At 39.4% G+C, this 19,941-nt stretch overlaps 3 protein-coding genes and 2 non-coding genes across 5 annotated transcripts; 1 reads left to right on the top strand and 4 right to left on the bottom strand.

Moving 5' to 3' along the window:
- The first annotated feature begins 174 nt into the window (after positions 1-174).
- selenof (selenoprotein F) lies at positions 175-5,254 on the top strand. Its single transcript, XM_044038363.1, has 5 exons — positions 175-255; positions 1,224-1,391; positions 3,260-3,323; positions 3,891-3,940; positions 4,134-5,254. Exons 1-5 carry the CDS (start codon positions 178-180, stop codon positions 4,263-4,265), a joined length of 492 nt encoding a protein of 163 aa, XP_043894298.1. The 5' UTR covers positions 175-177; the 3' UTR covers positions 4,266-5,254.
- Positions 5,255-6,024: 770 nt separating this feature from the next.
- On the bottom strand, positions 6,025-9,229 carry cldn18 (claudin 18). The gene is made up of 5 exons (XM_044038311.1): positions 8,843-9,229; positions 7,796-7,960; positions 7,551-7,707; positions 6,463-6,576; positions 6,025-6,217 (listed from the first exon to the last, which is right to left on the bottom strand). The coding sequence occupies exons 1-5, from the start codon at positions 9,060-9,062 to the stop codon at positions 6,130-6,132; spliced, it is 744 nt and encodes a 247-aa protein (XP_043894246.1). The 5' UTR covers positions 9,063-9,229; the 3' UTR covers positions 6,025-6,129.
- A 1,125-nt stretch (positions 9,230-10,354) lies between these two features.
- LOC122777232 (transcription factor Sox-14-like) lies at positions 10,355-12,210 on the bottom strand. The gene has a single exon (XM_044038324.1). It carries the CDS (start codon positions 12,070-12,072, stop codon positions 11,329-11,331), a length of 744 nt encoding a protein of 247 aa, XP_043894259.1. The 5' UTR covers positions 12,073-12,210; the 3' UTR covers positions 10,355-11,328.
- A 6,094-nt stretch (positions 12,211-18,304) lies between these two features.
- On the bottom strand, positions 18,305-18,376 carry trnap-ugg. The gene has a single exon. It is a non-coding gene; the product is annotated as a tRNA-Pro (tRNA).
- A 1,070-nt stretch (positions 18,377-19,446) lies between these two features.
- trnaw-cca lies at positions 19,447-19,518 on the bottom strand. Its single transcript has one exon. It is a non-coding gene; the product is annotated as a tRNA-Trp (tRNA).
- Between the last annotated feature and the right edge of the window lie 423 nt (positions 19,519-19,941).

Raw genomic sequence — 19,941 nt, 5'->3', positions numbered from 1 at the left:
GTAATAATAATTAATTAAAAAATACGTAAATACATTACGTATTTGCAAAAAACATGTATTCAAAATAGAGTTTTTGTTGTAGTTGCTGGACAGTATTTTCAAAGCCAAACGCATCAGAATCGATTAACTATCAGGCGCGGTTGGGCTTCATTTTATTCAAGTATAGGGGTCCTCGGAATGAGTTTCGTTAACAAAGCAGCATCCAAAATGTCGGGAGAGGTGTATCTCCTGTGGCTCATCTCGCTTCTAAAAACGGTGAGTTTATTGTCACTGAAATGAGGCACTTTCCACCGCTTAACACGCTGCTTTTCAAATCAACACATATGAGTAGAGGGACTGTCAGACTTCTAACGTCGGCACGGATATGTTTTAGCTGTATCCTGCTAAAGCTCAAAATGACGTGGCTCAACCTCCACAGCAATGAGCTATGAAAGTGAAGCCTCCTCCGCGTTCACTTCCCACACAACGGAGCTAACTTCTCATTTTGGCGTAACATTATTTGACCTCCTAGTGTTAGTTATAGTCGGTACTGTATAAACAAGGGTTATACATGCAGCTTGCCATGAATGGTTAAAATGGGATTTATGGACCGGATGAGAACTTATTTTTCACACTGTGCGCAAAACAGACCATGTAACTTTTCACATTTCCTGTTGGCATCGTTATTAGCCTACATTTCAACGAAAGTACCACGTGATACACCTGTCGGCAAATTTCCTTTGGTTATTTTCTTACACACTTTGGTAAGTAGTAAACAGGATCAACACAGCAAATACTAATGACATCATGCTTAGCACTCCACCTTACCAGTCAAGTCAATCTATTATACACAAGAAATGTGTTGTTACCGATTGAGTACAGTGTCTATTTATTTGATGCGAATATTTAAACCCATACCCCATTGAAAAACCTTTCAACTGGGTAAACAATTGAAAAAATCATAGGAAAAGCCACAGGGGAGAGGAGGGATTCCTTTTTCCAGGATAAACAACCATTAAAACTATGGTGTTTTTCACCACTGTAAACCAAATGAAAATTTAGGTTTGTATATGTGTTTGTAAGTAAATAATTTAACTGAAGTGCACTGCAATTTGGTAGCTTATTATAAGATAATTATGTAGGTGTAGCACAACTGCATTTCAGGCCACACATAAGTAAATGAGCTAGTAGATTATAAATATATTTCCCAATATGCCTTCCTTTAATCTCCTTCCTCTCCTCAGCTGTCGGCGTATGGAGCTGACCTGTCTTCAGAGGCGTGCAGGGAGCTGGGCTTCTCCAGCAACCTGCTGTGCAGCTCCTGTGACCTGCTTGGGGAGTTCAGCCTCACCAAGCTCCAGCCTGAGTGCGGACAGTGTTGCCAACAGGAGGCCCTGATGGAAGCACGCAAGGTAAAAGGAACAACTAGCTCACGAGTCAAACAAACACCTAGATTCACTTGAAAAGGGAGTCATTGGGATTCGTGTGCGCTGCATGACTTAGACTTCTTATATCTGATGATGGTTTATAAATTGTGCACTCTTAACTAATTCATTGTAGCTTTCCAGAAGCAACACGCTTCTCAGTAAGTTGTAGTAGTGCTCTGGGAACATTTGTGAAATGCTGGGGGATGTTTGTTGACACCATTTGCCACTGTGCATCAGGTCTGATCAAGCATCCACACAGAGACTGTCATCAGCAGAGGAGATTACTCTATAGCCGTGTTTGTACCAAGTGGAACGTTTTGATTTGGTACAATAAAATATGTTGGGTGTTTTTGTGTTCCCATTTGGAATAGTATCAAATTAACTGGCCCCAACCGTTCCATTCTTTTGCACCCTTCCCTGGGGGTGCCAGAGTAAAATGGTATGGGACACCCATGACAGTCAACTGATTGGGCGACAGCTAAATGTAACTCCCTTGCAATTGATGTACCCCATGGAAGACAGCAAAATGTCATGAAATAAATGGACAAATATGTACTGTTGTGTATATACAGAATTCATTACTGAAAGTTCGCCAAAACACAACCTCAGCTATATCAATTATATGACTAGTTAGTTCAGAATCAGCTGTTTATCATAGGTTGTCTGATGTGATTTTCTTCTCGAATGATCTATCTCATTCCTGTAGCATTATGTCGCATTAAAACCAGTAGAAGTAAATAACTGGGCCTGAAATGAGTTTCCCCTTTTTAAAAGACCAGCAACCACCACTGGTCAACAGTTGTCTGGCTCATTAACCTCAGCTTGGCTCTCTTTTGGGGCCAAAATGTCAAATGTTGTGGTAGCAACTTCTGTAACTGGTGCAGACCTTGTTTTTAGGCACTCATCCTCTAGTCTCTATGGTTACAAAGTGAGTGAAGTTGTGGAGGAAAAAACAGTGTTATTTTTCTTTGATTAAATAAAGCCCTCACAACATGTGGTCTCCTAGCAACAGCACTTTAAAAAGTGGAGTGCACACATCATTTCACAGCTTGAAGATTACGCTGTTTCAAACAGGAAGGCTTGCTTATTTACACCTTTTGCTACTTATTAATCCTTTGTCATATATGTTAAACATATACTATAAATGACTTATGTTTGAACAGTGTAGGCATCCTTTGTGAACAGATGAAAACAAAAGATGAATGGAGTTGTACAGACAAAGTAATACTTTAAATTTTTACTCTTGATTTCAAAGTTAGCGACTAATTAAGGACATTTCAAAATGAAAAAAAAAATCCCCAGTTACTCAATGTTGAGACTTTACTTCCTGGTCCCCAGTTAGCAATATCTGTGACTTGTCTCTCATCTGTTATGTGTGATAAAGAAAATACAATTTCAGCAGTGCCACCTTGTTTACAGAACCACACGGGAAACTAAAGGAAGAGAGGATGATCTCAGCTTTGCATGGTTTATTTAATTTGCTGTGTAAGAATCAGCTCACCAGGTTGTTTACCACTCTGCTGTCTGAAAGTGGTGTTGAAATACACACTCCATTTTCCTCTTACTTATTGTATATTGGTGCCGGAGGTTTGATTACAATGGCAAACTTCATGAACTGCCATCCATCAGTCCTGAACCATATGCACAGGCTCACACTTTAGTGATCCCTGAGGAGTCACTCAGCCACATCTTTGAATTAATTTGCCTGAATCAAATTACTCCTCCATACCAGACAGGTGCTCTACCACCCACAGAGCCCCTGTCTATGTGCCATGTAATGTAATGTCTATTATCTGTGCCTGTGTTGTGTGATCCTCCTCATGGACAACATTACTATCTCTCTTTGCACACAGCTTTATGCTGGAGCCATCCTTGAGGTGTGTGGATGAAAATTGGGGAGGTTCCCTCAAGTCCAAGGTGAGTTCTCCTTCAGCACACCATAATTATACTCGATTATACTAATTATACTAGATTTGTATTCTGTTTTGTAACATCCACTCTCCTGAAAACGAGCTCCTGCCTTTGGTGTGATTTTGTGTGTTAATCAGTGGGGAGGAGTGTAAATTACTTCCTCGTGAACTCCCTTTTTTTTCAGTAGGTGGTGTAAAGTGCCGGCGGGCTGGTTTTCAAATAAGTTTTGAAGATTTTTTTTCCCCCCGGCATCTTGGGAGTGGAGACCTCCCATCTCTGTAACATTTGGTTAATTCAGTGTCGGGTTACATTGGTGATGGAGTTACTGCTGTTTGCCTCAGTGTGGGTGGGTGAGTGGGTCGGTGGGTGTATGTTGTCTGGAGCCCTGTCTGTGCCATATGGCTGTTTGTTTACTTCAGCTGTAGCCATCCTGTGTTGTCAACCGTCTCCCCCACTGTGAACGCTGAATTCTCGGGAGTCTCTGCAGTTGTCACCAATTACAGACCTAGGTGCTAAAATAGAAGGGTTGATTTATTACCTAACATTTGTCTCACCAGTGTTTTATCTCCTCAGCTTTTGTCAGGAGCGAAAAGCCAAAGATGTTTAAGGGTCTTCAGGTCAAGGTAGGTATAAAAAATTGTGTAGATTATGTTATCTGGGGTCAAATAGTAAGTCATTTATCAGTAATCAAGTTATGTTGATCAGATGGGGCACAAACATTTTCCTTAATATTTTTTCATTGCAGTGAGGTTAAATTTGCTTTCTAAACACACTCTCTTCCTGTTTTCTCTGTGCTTCTCCTCGCTCACCCTGTAGTACGTGAGAGGCTCAGATCCTGTGCTAAAGCTCTTGGACGATAACGGGAACATCGCTGAAGAACTCAGCATCCTCAAGTGGAACACAGACAGCGTGGAGGAGTTTCTAAGTGAGAAATTAGACCTTATATAGACACAAGTACACTTTTTTTTTCTTCTAGTGAAAAGTTCTTGTACCAGTTTACAAATTTAAACATAGTTCATTACTTGCTGTTTGGTATAACTGTGCAGATAATTTTTGTTTAGTGTGCTGAGGTTGTGAACTGTCCACTCTGAGATTTGTGCCTGTCAGGTGAATACAATCTTTGTCATGTACTCACAGCACTTTCAATTACATTTGAAATATTCATAAGCAATGCCTGTTTTCTGAAACTGTGCCCTGATTAGTGCTGACTAGCCACTTACCACACAGACAGCAGTGTTCATCTGAACTACTCCGTTTGAGAGAGAATTATGAAACAGGAATGCTCTAATAAAGAAAGAGATTTAAAAACAAAAACGTATCTGCACAGTTAGAAACTACGGGAGCAAATATAACAAACGGTTTCCTATAGTTCAGTTAATCAGACCCTTTTAGTTATATACCAATTTGTACACAACTGGGCCTTGATAGTTGGTTGTTTCATAACTGTTTTTTCGGACTGTTTTTGTATGTGAAATTCATGAACTTTTTTTCTGGATTTTAACAAATGACTTATGCAAGTGAGTGTGAAGCAACATCAGAGTCCAGAAGGGCAGCACACCTGAAATAATGATCAACGAACTTAAGAAGACTTAATAGACTGTAATAGTGCATACATAATTCCATTGTCCATGTGTGGGAGTTTGTTTCCTCTCTGTCTGATATTCTTGTATAATTATTTTTTATAATGTGGAACATTGTGACCGATTAGATTTGTCGCAAGACTAAATGATCATAGTTTCTCCACAATGCAGATATCTCTGCTGAAGCACAGATTAGTGAAGAGCTCACAGTAAACCAGTGTTGGGATGTGAGGTCTGATGTATCTTTGTGTTTTTGTGCATCTTCTGCTTTGGAAGGGAAACTGATTTATTTTGAATGCTTGCTTCGAGGTTGAGGTTTAAGTACACAAAGAAATTAATAAAGTCTCCGATGGTTTATTTGTGGTGTAGTAATTGTGTTTGCTTTAAAACAACATTCCACAGAATTACAATTACAGGACTGCCTGCCAAGTACCCTTTTTTTTTTTTTTTGACCAAGCTGCAAAGTGTGTTTGCTGTCATCTAGTGGTCTAAGAAGGCATTGCTGCTTACCTCAGTATGCCGGTACAGCCGTTACACAATACAGTGGGTTAGTTACTCAGTGGGTTTGTGATAGTGTTAGATGCAGATTTAAATTTATAAATTTTGCTAACTTTTCCACAGATTTTTTTCTTTTCTTTCCCCGTCATGAAATAAAGAAAGAACTTAATTATTACATTGCATCCATAAAATATTACCCAGTATTGCTCTAATTTATTAACAGTCCTGAAGTATTGAAAAGTTTGGATTTAAGGTTAAACTTAGGGTAAACATATTTTAAATTGTTTTTAGTCATCCCTATGAAAATCAGTAGTGTGAAACAAAACAGTATGACTTTGGAAATATGCAGCAGTCAAATAACTACTACTGAGCTTGTGTTGATCATTGCTGCTCATTTGTATCAAAGCAAGAATTCTCACTGATGTATATGTCATTGAAATTCCATTAATCATTTATGTTCAATAATCCCACAGTTGGATATATATTTATGAAATCAGTTTTTTATTTTCCAACAAAATAATTCAACAGTTACATACAATATCTGCACATTTATACGTTACCTCTAAAATGTGCCTGTGAAAACTGGTTTACCTATATTATTATTATAAATCTGTTGAATGTGATGGTCAAGATGAAGTGCATAAATGAAAACTGAACAAAAACATCACATAAAGCATGCTGCATGTGAAAATCCTCAAAGAAACCAACTGTTGGTGTTGATGTTGTATTAAAAGTTACATGTAATTCTTGCCACCCTCTGAATGCCGATCATCCGGCTCAGTTCTGGTGTGAGACTGAGGTTTGTAAGCAACTCCTGGGTAACTAAAAGACAAATGGAAAGTAGTTGTGGATAGTAAAAAGTACAGAAATGTAATGCTATTGTGTCTTTTTTAGACAAAGCACAGTTTAAAAAAACGACTTCAAAGACATCATCAATAATAAAACAATTATTTACTTGTACATAACATAAAAGGTGTTCTTGGGGTTCAGGGGGACACCATTTCTGGAGGCCCCAATCTCCTTCATTCTCACTATTAACAATCAACATGAATCTGTGTTGGACTCACCGTGCCCTTTCATCTTTCATCATTTCCCTGAAAGCCAGTAACTCCAGGATGCCGCCAACGATCAGCACGCTGCCTCCTATCCAGGCTACAAACAGTGCAGGGCCAAATGTATATCTGTTAAAGACAAGATAACACTATTCAATTTCCCCCTTTTTTAAAGTTTTGTGACAGAAACACATTATGTATTATTGTTCCTACAGCTTCATACAGCTACAAGAATATTTAATTAAGGAATCTGGCGTCCCAGTACTTGCATGTACTGTACAATATACTGTAATAGGTTTTTATTCTGGCCCACGGTCCACTGGACCTCCAAGGTAAAAAGTGTGGTCTCATTGTCATTTTGTTTTCTGTTATGGCCCTTGTAATAGATGTGCAACATTTACAATGACAACACATTTACATCTTGTCACATGTTTGAAAAGGAGTATAGAAGTATAAACTTGCATGTACCTACCCCCGTTTCTATTACACACAACTCAATTTATAGACTACTTTATCCCATCACTAAATATTTACATATTTACAGTATTTTATAGTCTCAGTACAACACAAGAATACGTCTGGCTTTAAACGTGACCATTTCCATCACTGTCCTGGATTGCACTGCTGTTCTTCATCCTTATATTTATTTAAAAGGTGTATTATGTATATTCTTTTAAACTGATTTATGTTTTATTCTGCTATAATTCATCTGTTAGACTGTTCCATAATTTAACCCCCTGAGATTGAAACACACATGCTTTTCAAAGTTGTCCTGGCACACACTGCATTTTTAAATTGTATCCCCTTTGTCTCTCTGAAAACAACGTCTTTATTTTATTTGGAAGTAAATTATTTCTTAATAATTATTTCTAAATTATTTCTTAATAATTTACTTCCAAATAAAATAAAGGCGTTGGTTGGTTGAATTGCTTTTGTATGTGTTTCCCCACATCTCTACACAGTAACTACAATATGGTAAAAGTAATGAACAAACCAAATAATCATAAATTAAAAGGTTAACAAAGCCAAAAGTAGGCCAACATGAGAGTAATGTAGAGATTGTAATAAGCAAAACGATAAACTTATATACTGTAATATTCTACCTGGGAATTCCTGCCATTCCTCCTCCCATGCCCATCCCCATCCCCATCCCCATCTCTCCCTCCATTATTCCTTCTCCACCATAGTTGTAGGTGGACATCCTGAAACTGGCCACAATCTGATTGGCGTAGATGGAGGCTCCCACGATGCCGCAAAAACCTGTGGGTATGGTGAAAAGTGACACAATGATACAAGTGAATTTAAAAAAAAAGAAAAAAGGCTTCACATAATACGTGTTCCCATCTACCAGAAATGATGAACATGATGCCAGCGCCGATGCTCATCTTGGCCTTGGTGCTGTCGTTCACGCTGTTCATGGTGATGCAGGTCAGGGAGAAAAGTGACATCACCGCAGCAGTCGTGCTCAGCACCACACCCACGATCATCAGGGCTCGCACTGCCTGGAAGACACCTGGAGGACACAGAACCCAGACTCACGTTAGACAAAACACCAAAAACAGCTTTAAAGTTGAGGTGGATTTTTCCAGGACAAATTTCCAGGAAATTGAAAATACGCAGACCATGAGTCAGCCCTTTAATCATGCTTGATGTTGTACGTAATTAATCATGTTTGAACATGAAACCTTGATAAGGTCCTAATAATGTCTGAATAATGTGGTGGCTGGGCACTTTCCTGCAGTAGGTGTGTTGTAGGAACCTGCCCTTTGCATGCTGTTTGTTCTGTTTCTGATAACTGTGTTGACTGACTCGGCCTGGCCGTGCATTACAGTGACCAGAATGCACTGCAGTGAGTGCAGAGTAAACACTGATAGCAGAGAGTCTGACTCAGGCACAAGGGGAAACCGGAGAAAGAACAAAATAAAATCATTTTTAAAAAGATAGAACTCTAAATTGTTCTGCCTAGGAGAAGTTGTACGCTTTGTGTGAAACAACTCATTCCTTCAATAACTTCTACTTCTTTATTGAAGGACTTTATCTCAAAATGATTAGCCTTAAGTTGCCTATTTGCACCAAATCAAAGAGTATGATCCTTTTCCAACTTTTATTCTTTTTATCGGCACAGTCTCCCTTTGAACTGGCTTCAGTGTTTCACAAAAACATCTCAAACACCACGTATTGTGTGACATATCGTATTTATCTATACTGAATTTGTGCCATTTGGTTCTAGTGCAAGAACGTCCCCCTAAATCTAACATATAATAATCTATAATATTCTCAGGAAGACAACAGGGAGACTTATTTTTGACACAATCTCACTGAGTTTCATCGTTGAGACAATGAGGAATTAAAATGAATGTACTTACAGTACACGTGCAGGAGAATTGCCTCCTACCTGAAAAGCCCAGGAGGCCATAGAGTGGATGACACTCTGTTAGTCCAGACGAGGTCGTCTCACAGTCCCGCCACAGACCCTTGTAGGTGTAAATAGATGTCACGATGTCCCCCTGCCTGTCTTTGACACTCCAGGCGTTTGTGGCAGTGGCTGCGATGAGAGCTGCAGCACCAATCAATCCCAAAAAAAATCCCCCATTCTGCAGGACTGATGGCGCCATTGTTGTCTTCACCTTCAGAAAAAACTCAATGTGTGTGTGTGTCAAATATGTGATTTGTGTCCAGTTTGAGATAAAGTAAAACAAGTAACAAGTCGTAAGTATAAGTCAAATATAGCTGTATATTGTATCTGTATTATTTTGAGCCAAAGGTGAGCAGGTGTACTGCGTGCAGGTGGAGAATGACACAGGGCAAAAGTGGCACTTTGTAGTCATGGTGGCGATGGTGGGTGGAGGCACTCTAGTTTCACGTAGTGGGTGATAGTCGACAGCAGGATGGGTTGGGCTGCCTTCCATTTAGATAGGTGGACACAGTGTTGATAGGCACCTCGCACCCAAAAGATACGTAACTATTTAAATGTAAATACCGGAGATGGACATGAACCTTTGATGATTCAATCTTTGTGTGATTATAAAAGGTTGGTCAGTTACTGTGACTGGTTGTAATTATATTATTGGAAAAAAACAACAACTGATAAAACTATTAATTCTACTCCAATGACTATCTAATGTGTGCATCTGTTACCACAAGGTGGCAGCAGCACATATTCAGCTAGTGGACTGCACAGAAGTGATGAAATTTAAGAAGTTTTATCACTTTTGCAAGGTCAAGGTCTAAGGTCAACATGCCGCAGATCAGGGGCATCCAGTCTGGCAAGTAAGGGGTCAAGTCAAGTGAAAAAAGTCTTGGAGAAAAAAGCAATATGGGCAATATGAGCTTAATATTTTATTGCAATGATGGATATTTCACAGAATTTCAAAATGAAAGTGTCTGTGGTGACATGAAACGATATGTAGTTCACATAAAAATGTATTTATGATGCAAAATGTACTAAAAGCTTAAGTGGCGGCCACATCCAACGGTTTGGAGGGCAGCATGTGGCGCACGCTCTGCGAGTTTGAGACCTCTGCTGTAGATTCCCCAGAAGTGATGAAATTCACCAGGGTCTTTGAATGCATCTTGTTAGGTGCTCTTCTTAACTCAACATGCTGTGAACCCTGTGAAAAAATCCTGCTGATGATTTGATTTGCATTTTTTGCTGAAAATCCCTTCTAACCACGGGAAACTGAATCACTGACTGAAGGTTTTGAGTTTGCTGCTGCTGAGATGATGCTGGTTTGCAGACAATCTCCCAAACTGGAGCCTGATGCATAAAGACAAAGCATTCAAATACACAAAGTAAAAGTTTCAAATCAGTCGCTGTCAAATAATAAACACGATAAATAACAAATAAAGACTGATTATTGAGGGAAAACTAATTAATTTTATTTTTAAACCTTTTTATTGACTGAAAAACAATAAACATTTCACACAACTTGGGTAAAATATTCATTGCAATTATGTGTTTGAACAAAGGATAAACATTATGTTGATGTAAAACACTCAAATAAAAGATAATATGTAAACTAAAAGTTAAACACATGAAATTCAACTGTGCCAAATAATCCTTTGGATGAAAAATGACATTGTTATCTTAGTAAAGTCCTTGAGGACAACATGTACATTTTGCAATATTTTCATATAATGGAGAAGATGGCAAATATTAACCACCTCCAGTTAAGATGATGATTGTGTGATTACGACATCCCTGATTCCCTTTTTGTCATGAACTGAGACTAAAGACAATTCTTCTCTAATCATTAGTCTGGATTGCTTTTACACAACAATACTGTTTGGTACTTCTCCACATTATCTTTATTATTACCCACAAAGTTTGTTTTTCATTACAGCTGATACACGACAGGTATGGCATTTCAGTAATAAAAATCATAATAAACCAAACAGTAATATAAAGAAAAGTTTAAACTTCTCATTAGTCACTGAATAGCAGCTAAGTCATAATGTTGATGGATTTTTAGTGTTTCTTTGTGAAATTCTCTCAAAAACGTTTTCATCTGAATAAATAAATACAAATTCAATGATTTATTGAAACATTTAACCTTTCGAAACCGATAAAAACAGGCAGCAGCCATCTGGTATACTAAAAATATCACAGTAATTGACTGTCGTTAATTCTGTTATTACAACTGTCCTTTTCACCTCTCGTATCTTCCAGAAAACCACCCAATCTGGCAAACTTGACCCTGTATTGACATGGACTAAGCAGTGATGCAGCAGTAGTAAACAATGACGTTTTAAACATGGAAAAACATTGCATTTCTCCATTACAGTTAGATGTTAAATAAAAGTGAAAAGTAAAATTGCAGAATAAATATATAGCCAATTTGATTTTTGGAGAGGTCCTGTGCGTAATGACTGTGCGTCTTCCTACCCACTCTGCACGCTGGAGCTGGGTGAAGTAAAAGAGTCCATGCTGCTCCTGTTCATTCCTCCGGGGAAGAGAACATACGCCACCTGAGGGTGTAAACTGGCCGCAGACCAGGCGCTACAGTTACATGGCAGCACGTATCCCGCACTGGAATGTGGCGGGTGGGTGTGGGTGTGCTGTCCGGGGCAAACCAGTCCTCCAATCCCACCAGTATGGTGGCCAAAGCTGTGCGCGCTATAGGGCAGAGAGTGAATCTCCGCCACCCGCTGGACAGCTCCGGTGCTGAACTGCGCCACCGGCTCCAGCAGAGAGAAGGGTGAGGAAGGGGAGGAAGAGGCAGGGGCGAGGAAAGCTCTGTTTTTATCCCCGGGGACGAGAAAGGAGTCCATGGAAAATCCCCTCAAGTGCTCCGCTGCCTCTCCGAGTAAAGAGGGCAGCGGGAAAACAAATCTGTCCCTCTTCGGGAGACTCTTCGGTTTGCGCCGCGGTCTGTACTTATAGTCCGGATGCTCCTGCATGTGCTGGGCTCGCAGCCTCTTGGCCTCGTCGATGTACGGGCGTTTCTCGGAGTCGGAGAGCAGCTTCCACTCGGCACCGAGTCTCTTGCTGATTTCAGAGTTGTGCATCTTCGGGTTCTCCTGTGCCATCTTTCGCCTCTGGCCTCTGGACCACACCATGAAGGCGTTCATGGGTCTCTTTATGTGATCTAAAGGTTTTGCCATTTCGGGAATTGGCACATTCATTTAAGTGCACACTTTAAAGTGAGTCACCTCTCCAAAAAGCGCATGATACCCTCGTGCGTAAAAGGGAAAGTGACAGAGAAGTGTAGAAGACAGACTGACTCAAGAATGATCTGTCTGAAGAAAATGTTTGACCCTGCAATTCCCAACTGACTGAAGAAGCGTTTGAATCTGCTGGAACTAAAAAGTGCTCACAGCCTGCTTGGCGCATGCATGGGAGTCACACTGGACCTAGTTGGAAGCTCGTTAAGGATGATGCTTGGACATGTCAGCCATCATCACCACACCATTGTCACAACAGCCAAGCCAATGAGAACGAGAGAGAGCTTGAACTGTAATCCCTTCACACAAAAAGTGTCTGTACAACATTTGTTCCTCTTTAGTTTCCAAAAGCTCCACTGACAGACAGGGAGGAAAGTCATTATGAGCAGAAAACTTCAAATTAGAAGGTGTAGTGGAGGCTGCATGGAAGATATTTTTAACTGCAGCTGCATTGAATCCTATAAAGACCTATACATGGCTCATTTATCCAATAATGAAGTCTATTTCAGAAGATCTCACTGAACGTTTCTGTATGTTTAAGTTATTTTAACCATCTAATTAAACTAAGCCTTCATCCAGCAGTTTAGAGACACTATGAATGTTAAGCACCCTCCATTGCCACCTACAGCCACAGCTACAGCTAAAGTCGAATTTAAAAAGAATTCTAATCAGTCTGATTATTTTTTACTTGTTTATTCCCCAACATTAAATTCTCTTTTCATCAGGCTGTAAGACAATCAAGTTGAAGAAATAATGAATGCTTTTGAAAATGTGGCCCAAGATGTAGCTAGTTTTGATTGCATGTTTTTAATAGTTTAAAGTTGTTGTTAAAATGACATGTTAGAATACACAGAGAATGTGACCCAGGCATGAATATATCAAAACAAACAAACAAACAAAAAAAATACTATATTCAATTCACTTTACTTCAAAAAGAGGGGTCCAAATCAATTTAATAGAAAAGATAAAAATAGATAATAACAACAACATATATATGTTTATATGACTCACTTCTTCCTCTGCCATATTCTACAAAATCAATATTAATCACATCTGTATCTCCCTGGTCCTGAATACCTGCATTGATTGTTACAGTTTTCATAATGACTACACCCTTATCTGATCAAATATATGCTTAAACCACCTGTTATTGAAATGACATTGATGGAGAAACGCTCCAGCAACACCTTGAGAACTATATATAGTATATAGATATATAGGTAATTATAACAGGGGATTATTGTAAGGAGCGTATGCTCAGGAAGCTCATTTTACAAGCAGGGATTGTAGACAGACTCTCTGGGTTTCTGAGTGTCCAGGCCACAAAGGCAACCAAAATGGCTTCTGCAAAAAGGATTATTACCGTGACGGAGGCTTGATGCGTTTCTCTGCAGACCGACCCGTGGCAGTTGGATGAAACTCTGGGTTTAGGGTGTTTTTTTTAGCGGCCATAAACTTCGATATCAGGAGAGGAGGGGGCCTTTATTTCGTTTACCTCCCCAATCAATGGCCTCGTGGGCCCCTTCAAAGGCCAAAATAAATGGACACAGGAGATCCAGCCGTGCACACCGCGTCATCTGTGGGGATGATAAGACGTTTTCAGAGAATTTTATTTTCCCCTGTGGGTTTCCTCAGAGCAGACGGGCTGGAGGGGTAAAGTGAGTGGCAGCAGGGGTCAGACGGTTGATCTGTCTCCCCATAGCTGTGCTGTTATCTACCGTGCTGTAGGTCCAGGCCTGACACACAGGAGGCCCCCACTACCACACAGAGACACTGATTACTTCCACAGAGGGAACACAGAGAGAGAGAGTTTCACAACAGTAAAAGAGACAAACTATCTGAGGACAACAACATTAGAGGTGGAGCATCTAAAGAGCAGTTTGGAGATACGATCTAATCTGACTTCTTGTTGCATTTATCAAGATTCACTTTTATTTCTGCACAAAACCATCAGCTTTAGTTGTGAGGAGAGAACCATGCAGGGAGTATGGGTTTTTGTGTCCTGCTTAGTGTTTGGGTTGACTTCTTAGAAAAGAGCACCATTTCAACTCAGGAGGGATGAGGGAGGGGGAAATTTGTAATAAGAAAAACTGCCAGCGGCACAAAATGGCTGTCGTAATCCGGTTATCCCCCAGGCTCTAAAGATACTGGTCCTCTCCTCAGGAGTCTATCTTTTCTTCTTATGTCAAAACTGTCCTCCATGCACTCAGGTGGATTAAGAAGTCACACTGTAGAAAGAAATTGACAGGTACAGAAAGACCTGGGGGTTAAAGGGAAATGAAAGATGACGCAAAGAGACAGAGCGGACGCTTGGGCCAGCCGAGTGTGCCGACGCCTGACATAAAAACATGCTACGACATGCTTATGAAAAAAGGAAATGCTGATACTAATCAACTGCAGTGATTAACTGAATAATTACGACTGCTGCATATTTCATTTTCTGGCTGTAAATGGTGACATTGTTCTGATGCTTATATTAGTGTCAGTTCTGCAGCAGTGTCCATTACTAAAACTCACCAAGAGTGGATCACATTCTGGATAGATGGTAAATTCATTTAATCTCACCTTGTCACACTGGATGTATATTAATAACTGTTAAAATCATAATCTTATAGCAACAAAGGATAAGCATGAACTTTCTTTACTGTCTTCTTGTAATGTCGTTCCCTTTTTAATTGTGCACACAACAGACACACACTCTCTCAAGCTGTGTGAAGTAACATTTGTGGCTATTATTGTCTTGAACCTTGAAGTCTGTTAAACATACAGACTGGTCTTATTATTGTTGCATTAAGGGCACACATTTTAACAAACCATTGGAGTGAATTAGTAAATTATTAATCACAAGCCAAATTGATAGCTAGCTAAATTAATAAGATCATTTGCCTTCTTTCAAATTTTTTTAGTGTTATATCATTTTTTTTTTAAGAAACACAATTTTGGTTGTTTATGGCATAATACCTTCTCATTTAATGTCATATATGTATTTGTATAAACATGTATTTACCACAACTATATGATGTTTGAAAAGCCTCCATTAAAAGTGTTTCAATTTTTGAGAGAGTGAGAGAAAATGAATACATTATAGACACACAATACAACTATTTACAGTGTCTTCATGGACAGAAAGAGATCATGGTGCCACACGTGATGAGATAAAGACCCTGAGCCTCTCATGTAAATGCATTTCCTCCCTGAGTTGTGCTTCTCTGCACATCATGGTTAATGTCAGCATCATTTCCTTACTGAGACCGTATTAGAGTATAAAATAAACAAGGCAACTTCAATAAACTACACCCACACTGATTCTACACTGGAATTATACTATTGTAAACTGGTGAATGAGTTCTTATTTGAATGTGTGAAAAGTTCTGCAGCAGTTTTTGTCATTTCAGCTCCAAATAAATTCACTGGGAATCAAACAGCACACAGTCACACAAGCCTGACAAGAGTTTCTGACACTTGTGAATGTTCCATTAGGAAACATTTCAGGGGGGAAATCCATGCTCTGGGGGGGGATTTCACTAAATCCTGTGCTTATTCTCCTGATACTTAGGAAAAGTTAAGAAGTTTTAATAGCTTTCCATTTGACACATTGATGGCTGAATATGCTTTGGCTCTGTGGCAGATATAGCTTCAATCCTGAGAAGCTGAAATAGAGGGAGAAAGAGTAAGGGGGGGTTGTGTGCTCGCTCTGTCAGCCGGTATGCTTTCATAAGGCCCCATCCAGAGTAAATTAATACACTTCCTCCAACATCTGCGGATAAAACCTGAGGACCACATTATCAGGCAGCTTGTAATACGACCGAGTCAGCAGTCAATGAGATACATTTGCAACCAGGCGTTTGTCAGCGACTCAGTGTGACACAGGCAGGAGATTTAAAATGTCCTGCGATAAATTAAGTGCTGCTTGAAAAGTGAAAGGTGCCAGCGAAGCAGACGGCTGCTTACTTTAAATGACAGATGGGGTGATGATGGGATGATGATGGAGGGAGCAGGAAACAGAACCAGAGCTCTTAAGTGTCACTGTGGCTGGACTCTGTGAGCACAACACAGAAGCTGGAGATTTAAAAGGTTAAATGCAAAACTTCTGAATGAAGAGAAGATATTTCAGACGGTTCAATGCTCAGAATCCAACTGAATGACTGTCTTGGTATCGGGAGGAAGGCGATGCAGAGCAGAAGAGGCTGAGCATTGTGTGTGACAGTTAATTTGGGTTAAACTGTATTGTACACATTGTGGAAAATTGTCTGTGGCCCAACATAAAATCTTCCTCAAAGAAGATTGGCTCCAGTGGCCCCTGCAACCCTCATGTTGAGGATAAATGAATGAATGAAAAGGCAGAGTTTGGCCAAAGCATGTCCAGTACAACAATATGGTGTCTTAGATCTGGTGACCCGTATGTACTGTGAACTGGAAGTCTACATATTGTTGCCTTCCCTCTGTTATCTTTCTCCTGTCAGGCTTCAATCATATTTAATATTACCTTTACCAAAGCAGGCTGCGGTGTGCACATTATTTTGAGTGTCTTAAAGTTCAACCTGTCTTGAAATTAGTTTAGAGAAAAATAAAAACACACACAAACAAAAATGTTTGTTTGCTTGATGTCATTTAGGGCCCAATGAGTGTTTATGTGAGTGGGTCTGCAAAATACTGTCAATAATATTCATTTATAAGCATCAAAACTCTCAAGGTCACTGCACAACACACATATACTAAACATAGTAAATTAAACAAAGCTAAGATATAAGAAAATGTAAGACAAAATAAAATATATAAAAATATGTAAAAAAAAATGTAAAATACAAATAAATGGGTGATGGTAGTGGGTGGGATGTTCATGTGGGTATTCTGACTGTTGCCCATGGCATGATAAATACAAGAAAAGTGACTCAAAGCAGATTATGGTTGATCCACATGCATGTTGCCAGCTTCTGCCACCAAGTTCTATCAACTGATTTTCTTTAAAATAATGTAGCGTATGAAATGAATGGAAATGTGACTTCCCAGGAAGAGGAGATATCACACAGAAAGACATAAAAACACCGGTATAGCTTTTCATAGCTGAGAAATGGGATTACAGCATCAATTTGATAAAATGAGAATTTTTAAAACGATCTTTTTTATTCATAGCAGAACAAGAACCATATTTAGAGGGTGGGTACAAGAACCAGCCCCCGCAAATGACAGAACATGGTGCCACTAAGAGGCTTATGGAAATAATGGAAGTGCTGAAGCTCCTGTGGTGATGATATGCTTGCTGTAGAGAGGAAAGAGACTGGTATTTACTGAGTATCTGCTGGTCTCATGTTGAGCAGAGCAGAGGCTGAGCCAGACTGGAGGGAGGGAAACACAGATGCTGTTAAAACTGCAAAGCTCAGATAATAAGCCCCCGCTGAGCCAAGACAGAAAGGCGTTAAGTGAGTATATTTTTAAGTCGTCTGATGTTCCTCCACTGCCTCTGGACTAAGAATGCACACACGTTGGCGATTAAGACCCAGTAGATATATATGTATATATACACTAGTAGAACCAACTCAGTAACACTTTACATAACGTACTGTAGAGTAACAACATGTTAATAGCATGGTAGAAAGGCTGGAAATAACAAAATAAATAGTGTGGCAATAAGGAACTAATGTTACACAAATACCATGTAATTTCCAGTATCCAGGTAATAGCTTGTTAATGAGAATTGCTGTAGGTTAACATCATTGTTACATTTTTACATATAAGGTTTGGAAATAGAATATTATATAATGTTGAAATCCATCCTCTCTGATGTCCCATACACTATTCTTATAGTTATTACCAGACTATTACTTGGTGATTACTATCACTGTAAGATGGTATTACCATAATATTACTTCCCTATAACAAAAATATAACCGTGTTGTTACTGTACTGTAATGTAAAGTGTCACAGACAAATCAGTATTTTGAAAAATACAGCAATTACTGTTTGGGGGCAAACTACTGACACTAGATAAAGTGGGCCAACATGCTATAGCTCAAATTAATGTTTAATAAACTGAATTATTGGGTAGTGTTACAGTTGATGATGGTTGAAGGTATGACAGAATGCGTTGGTGGAAGTCACTTCTCTAATAAACAATATAAATGTAATATAACACAAGTGTGCAACAAACTAAGGGTGAATATTAAAAAGAAACATGAATGACGGCAAAAGAGGCGGGCTCGTCCGGGATTTGAACCCGGGACCTCTCGCACCCAAAGCGAGAATCATACCCCTAGACCAACGAGCCATACATTTGTACGCAGATATAACTATATATATCTAGTATGTATACCACATTCACTTTAGCGGTGGCTAATTGGAATTGATGTAGAAATCACCCGTCAACATACTGTTTCGAGTAAGCCAGAGAGTACAGGGCACAAGATAGCGTTTGAACATTAGCTTGGCTCAGCACCGTAGTCTGTGTTGGCTAACCTAGGTCAGGTTGTCCGGGTAGTCAGCGAACGTCAGCACGTCTTGACATTTATCAAAGTAGCTTCAATTACAAAGGACCATTTGCAAGAAGTTGTAATAGCCATGTCTGATTTAGACCTATGATGTTAATAACAAGCGAAACAGTGTATCGGTTTAGAGTTCCACTCGTTCCACAAGGAGCCTTGACTCCCCCTTCAGGCCATTATTCATTACTGCAGATATAAAAGAAAAAAAGGAGCGCCCAGCTAACGTTTCCTGCATCCCACTGTATCTGCAGTTATGCTTTGCCGTACTAGACTACGAGGTTACCAACATAGAAATAGGCTTAGCTATTAATTGTAGAGCTGCCATTATCAAAATGTAGTTACAGTTATCATATAATGTGTGTGTTTTGGGTATAATTATTGTAAATGGGGGCCTTTTGGTTGTGTTTAGGCAGGCAGTTAAAGTCAGTGGGCCTTTGTAGTTGTAATCATTTGGGTCTATGTAGGACATTAATCTAGTATACACAAAGAGCACAGCAACCTTTTGAACATGTTTAACAGGGAAGCCGAAGCCCAGGTGTTACTAATCACATTAATGATTGTTCAGTTCAGTTCATGTAAGTCAGTGTGAAAATGTGAAACCAGCATGCACCCTGCAAGTGAGGAAGCTACATGTAACTTAGCCATCATTAGTTTGATTATTTACACCTGTGCTTTTCCTGCTGCTGTGCAAAGTGCTAATTAATTTAATTTAATTATTCACACCTGTGGTTTGTTCATAACAGCTTATGAACAGCTTACTTCACCCCACATTTTTGGTGGCTCTGTGTGTCTGTGCTTCTGCCCTTGCCAATATGGCCAACAGAGGCTAGAATTTGTGATAGATGCCCAAGAATTTTGACCCTGACATGATTTGAACATGCAACCTTCTGATCTGGAATCAGACGCGCTACCATTGTGCCACAGAGTCTACACATAGCAAACATATCAGAAAGGTTAGGTCTAAACCCAGAATATTGAACTTTAACAGCAGAGGCCGACAGAGACTTGTTGCGTGAATGGGGTAAAGTCTGCCATCTTTGATTGCCTTATTATTTATTGTTCCTAACAGCTGTTATCCCAGGCCACTGCAACATAGATGTAATAAACAAACCATCAAAAACATAAAACCATAGTATTTATTATTCTCACTATTGGAAATAAGGCTTGCTGAAAGGCTTTTTTATACAAAAGCATCTAGCACATGGTCCTATTTGCTTATGGTCAAGTTTGTTTCAATTATTTTACTTTATCATTTATACTGCACCTCATATGGAAATGTACAATTCTCACTGGCTCTTAATATTGTCATTGTTATTTTAGGTCTATCTTTGGTTCTAGTCTGTAGCTGGGT

Source organism: Solea senegalensis, linkage group LG1 (assembly GCF_019176455.1).
Source record: "Solea senegalensis isolate Sse05_10M linkage group LG1, IFAPA_SoseM_1, whole genome shotgun sequence".
Taxonomy (NCBI): Eukaryota; Metazoa; Chordata; class Actinopteri; order Pleuronectiformes; family Soleidae; genus Solea; species Solea senegalensis.
This window is presented reverse-complemented; position numbering and strand designations above follow the sequence as displayed.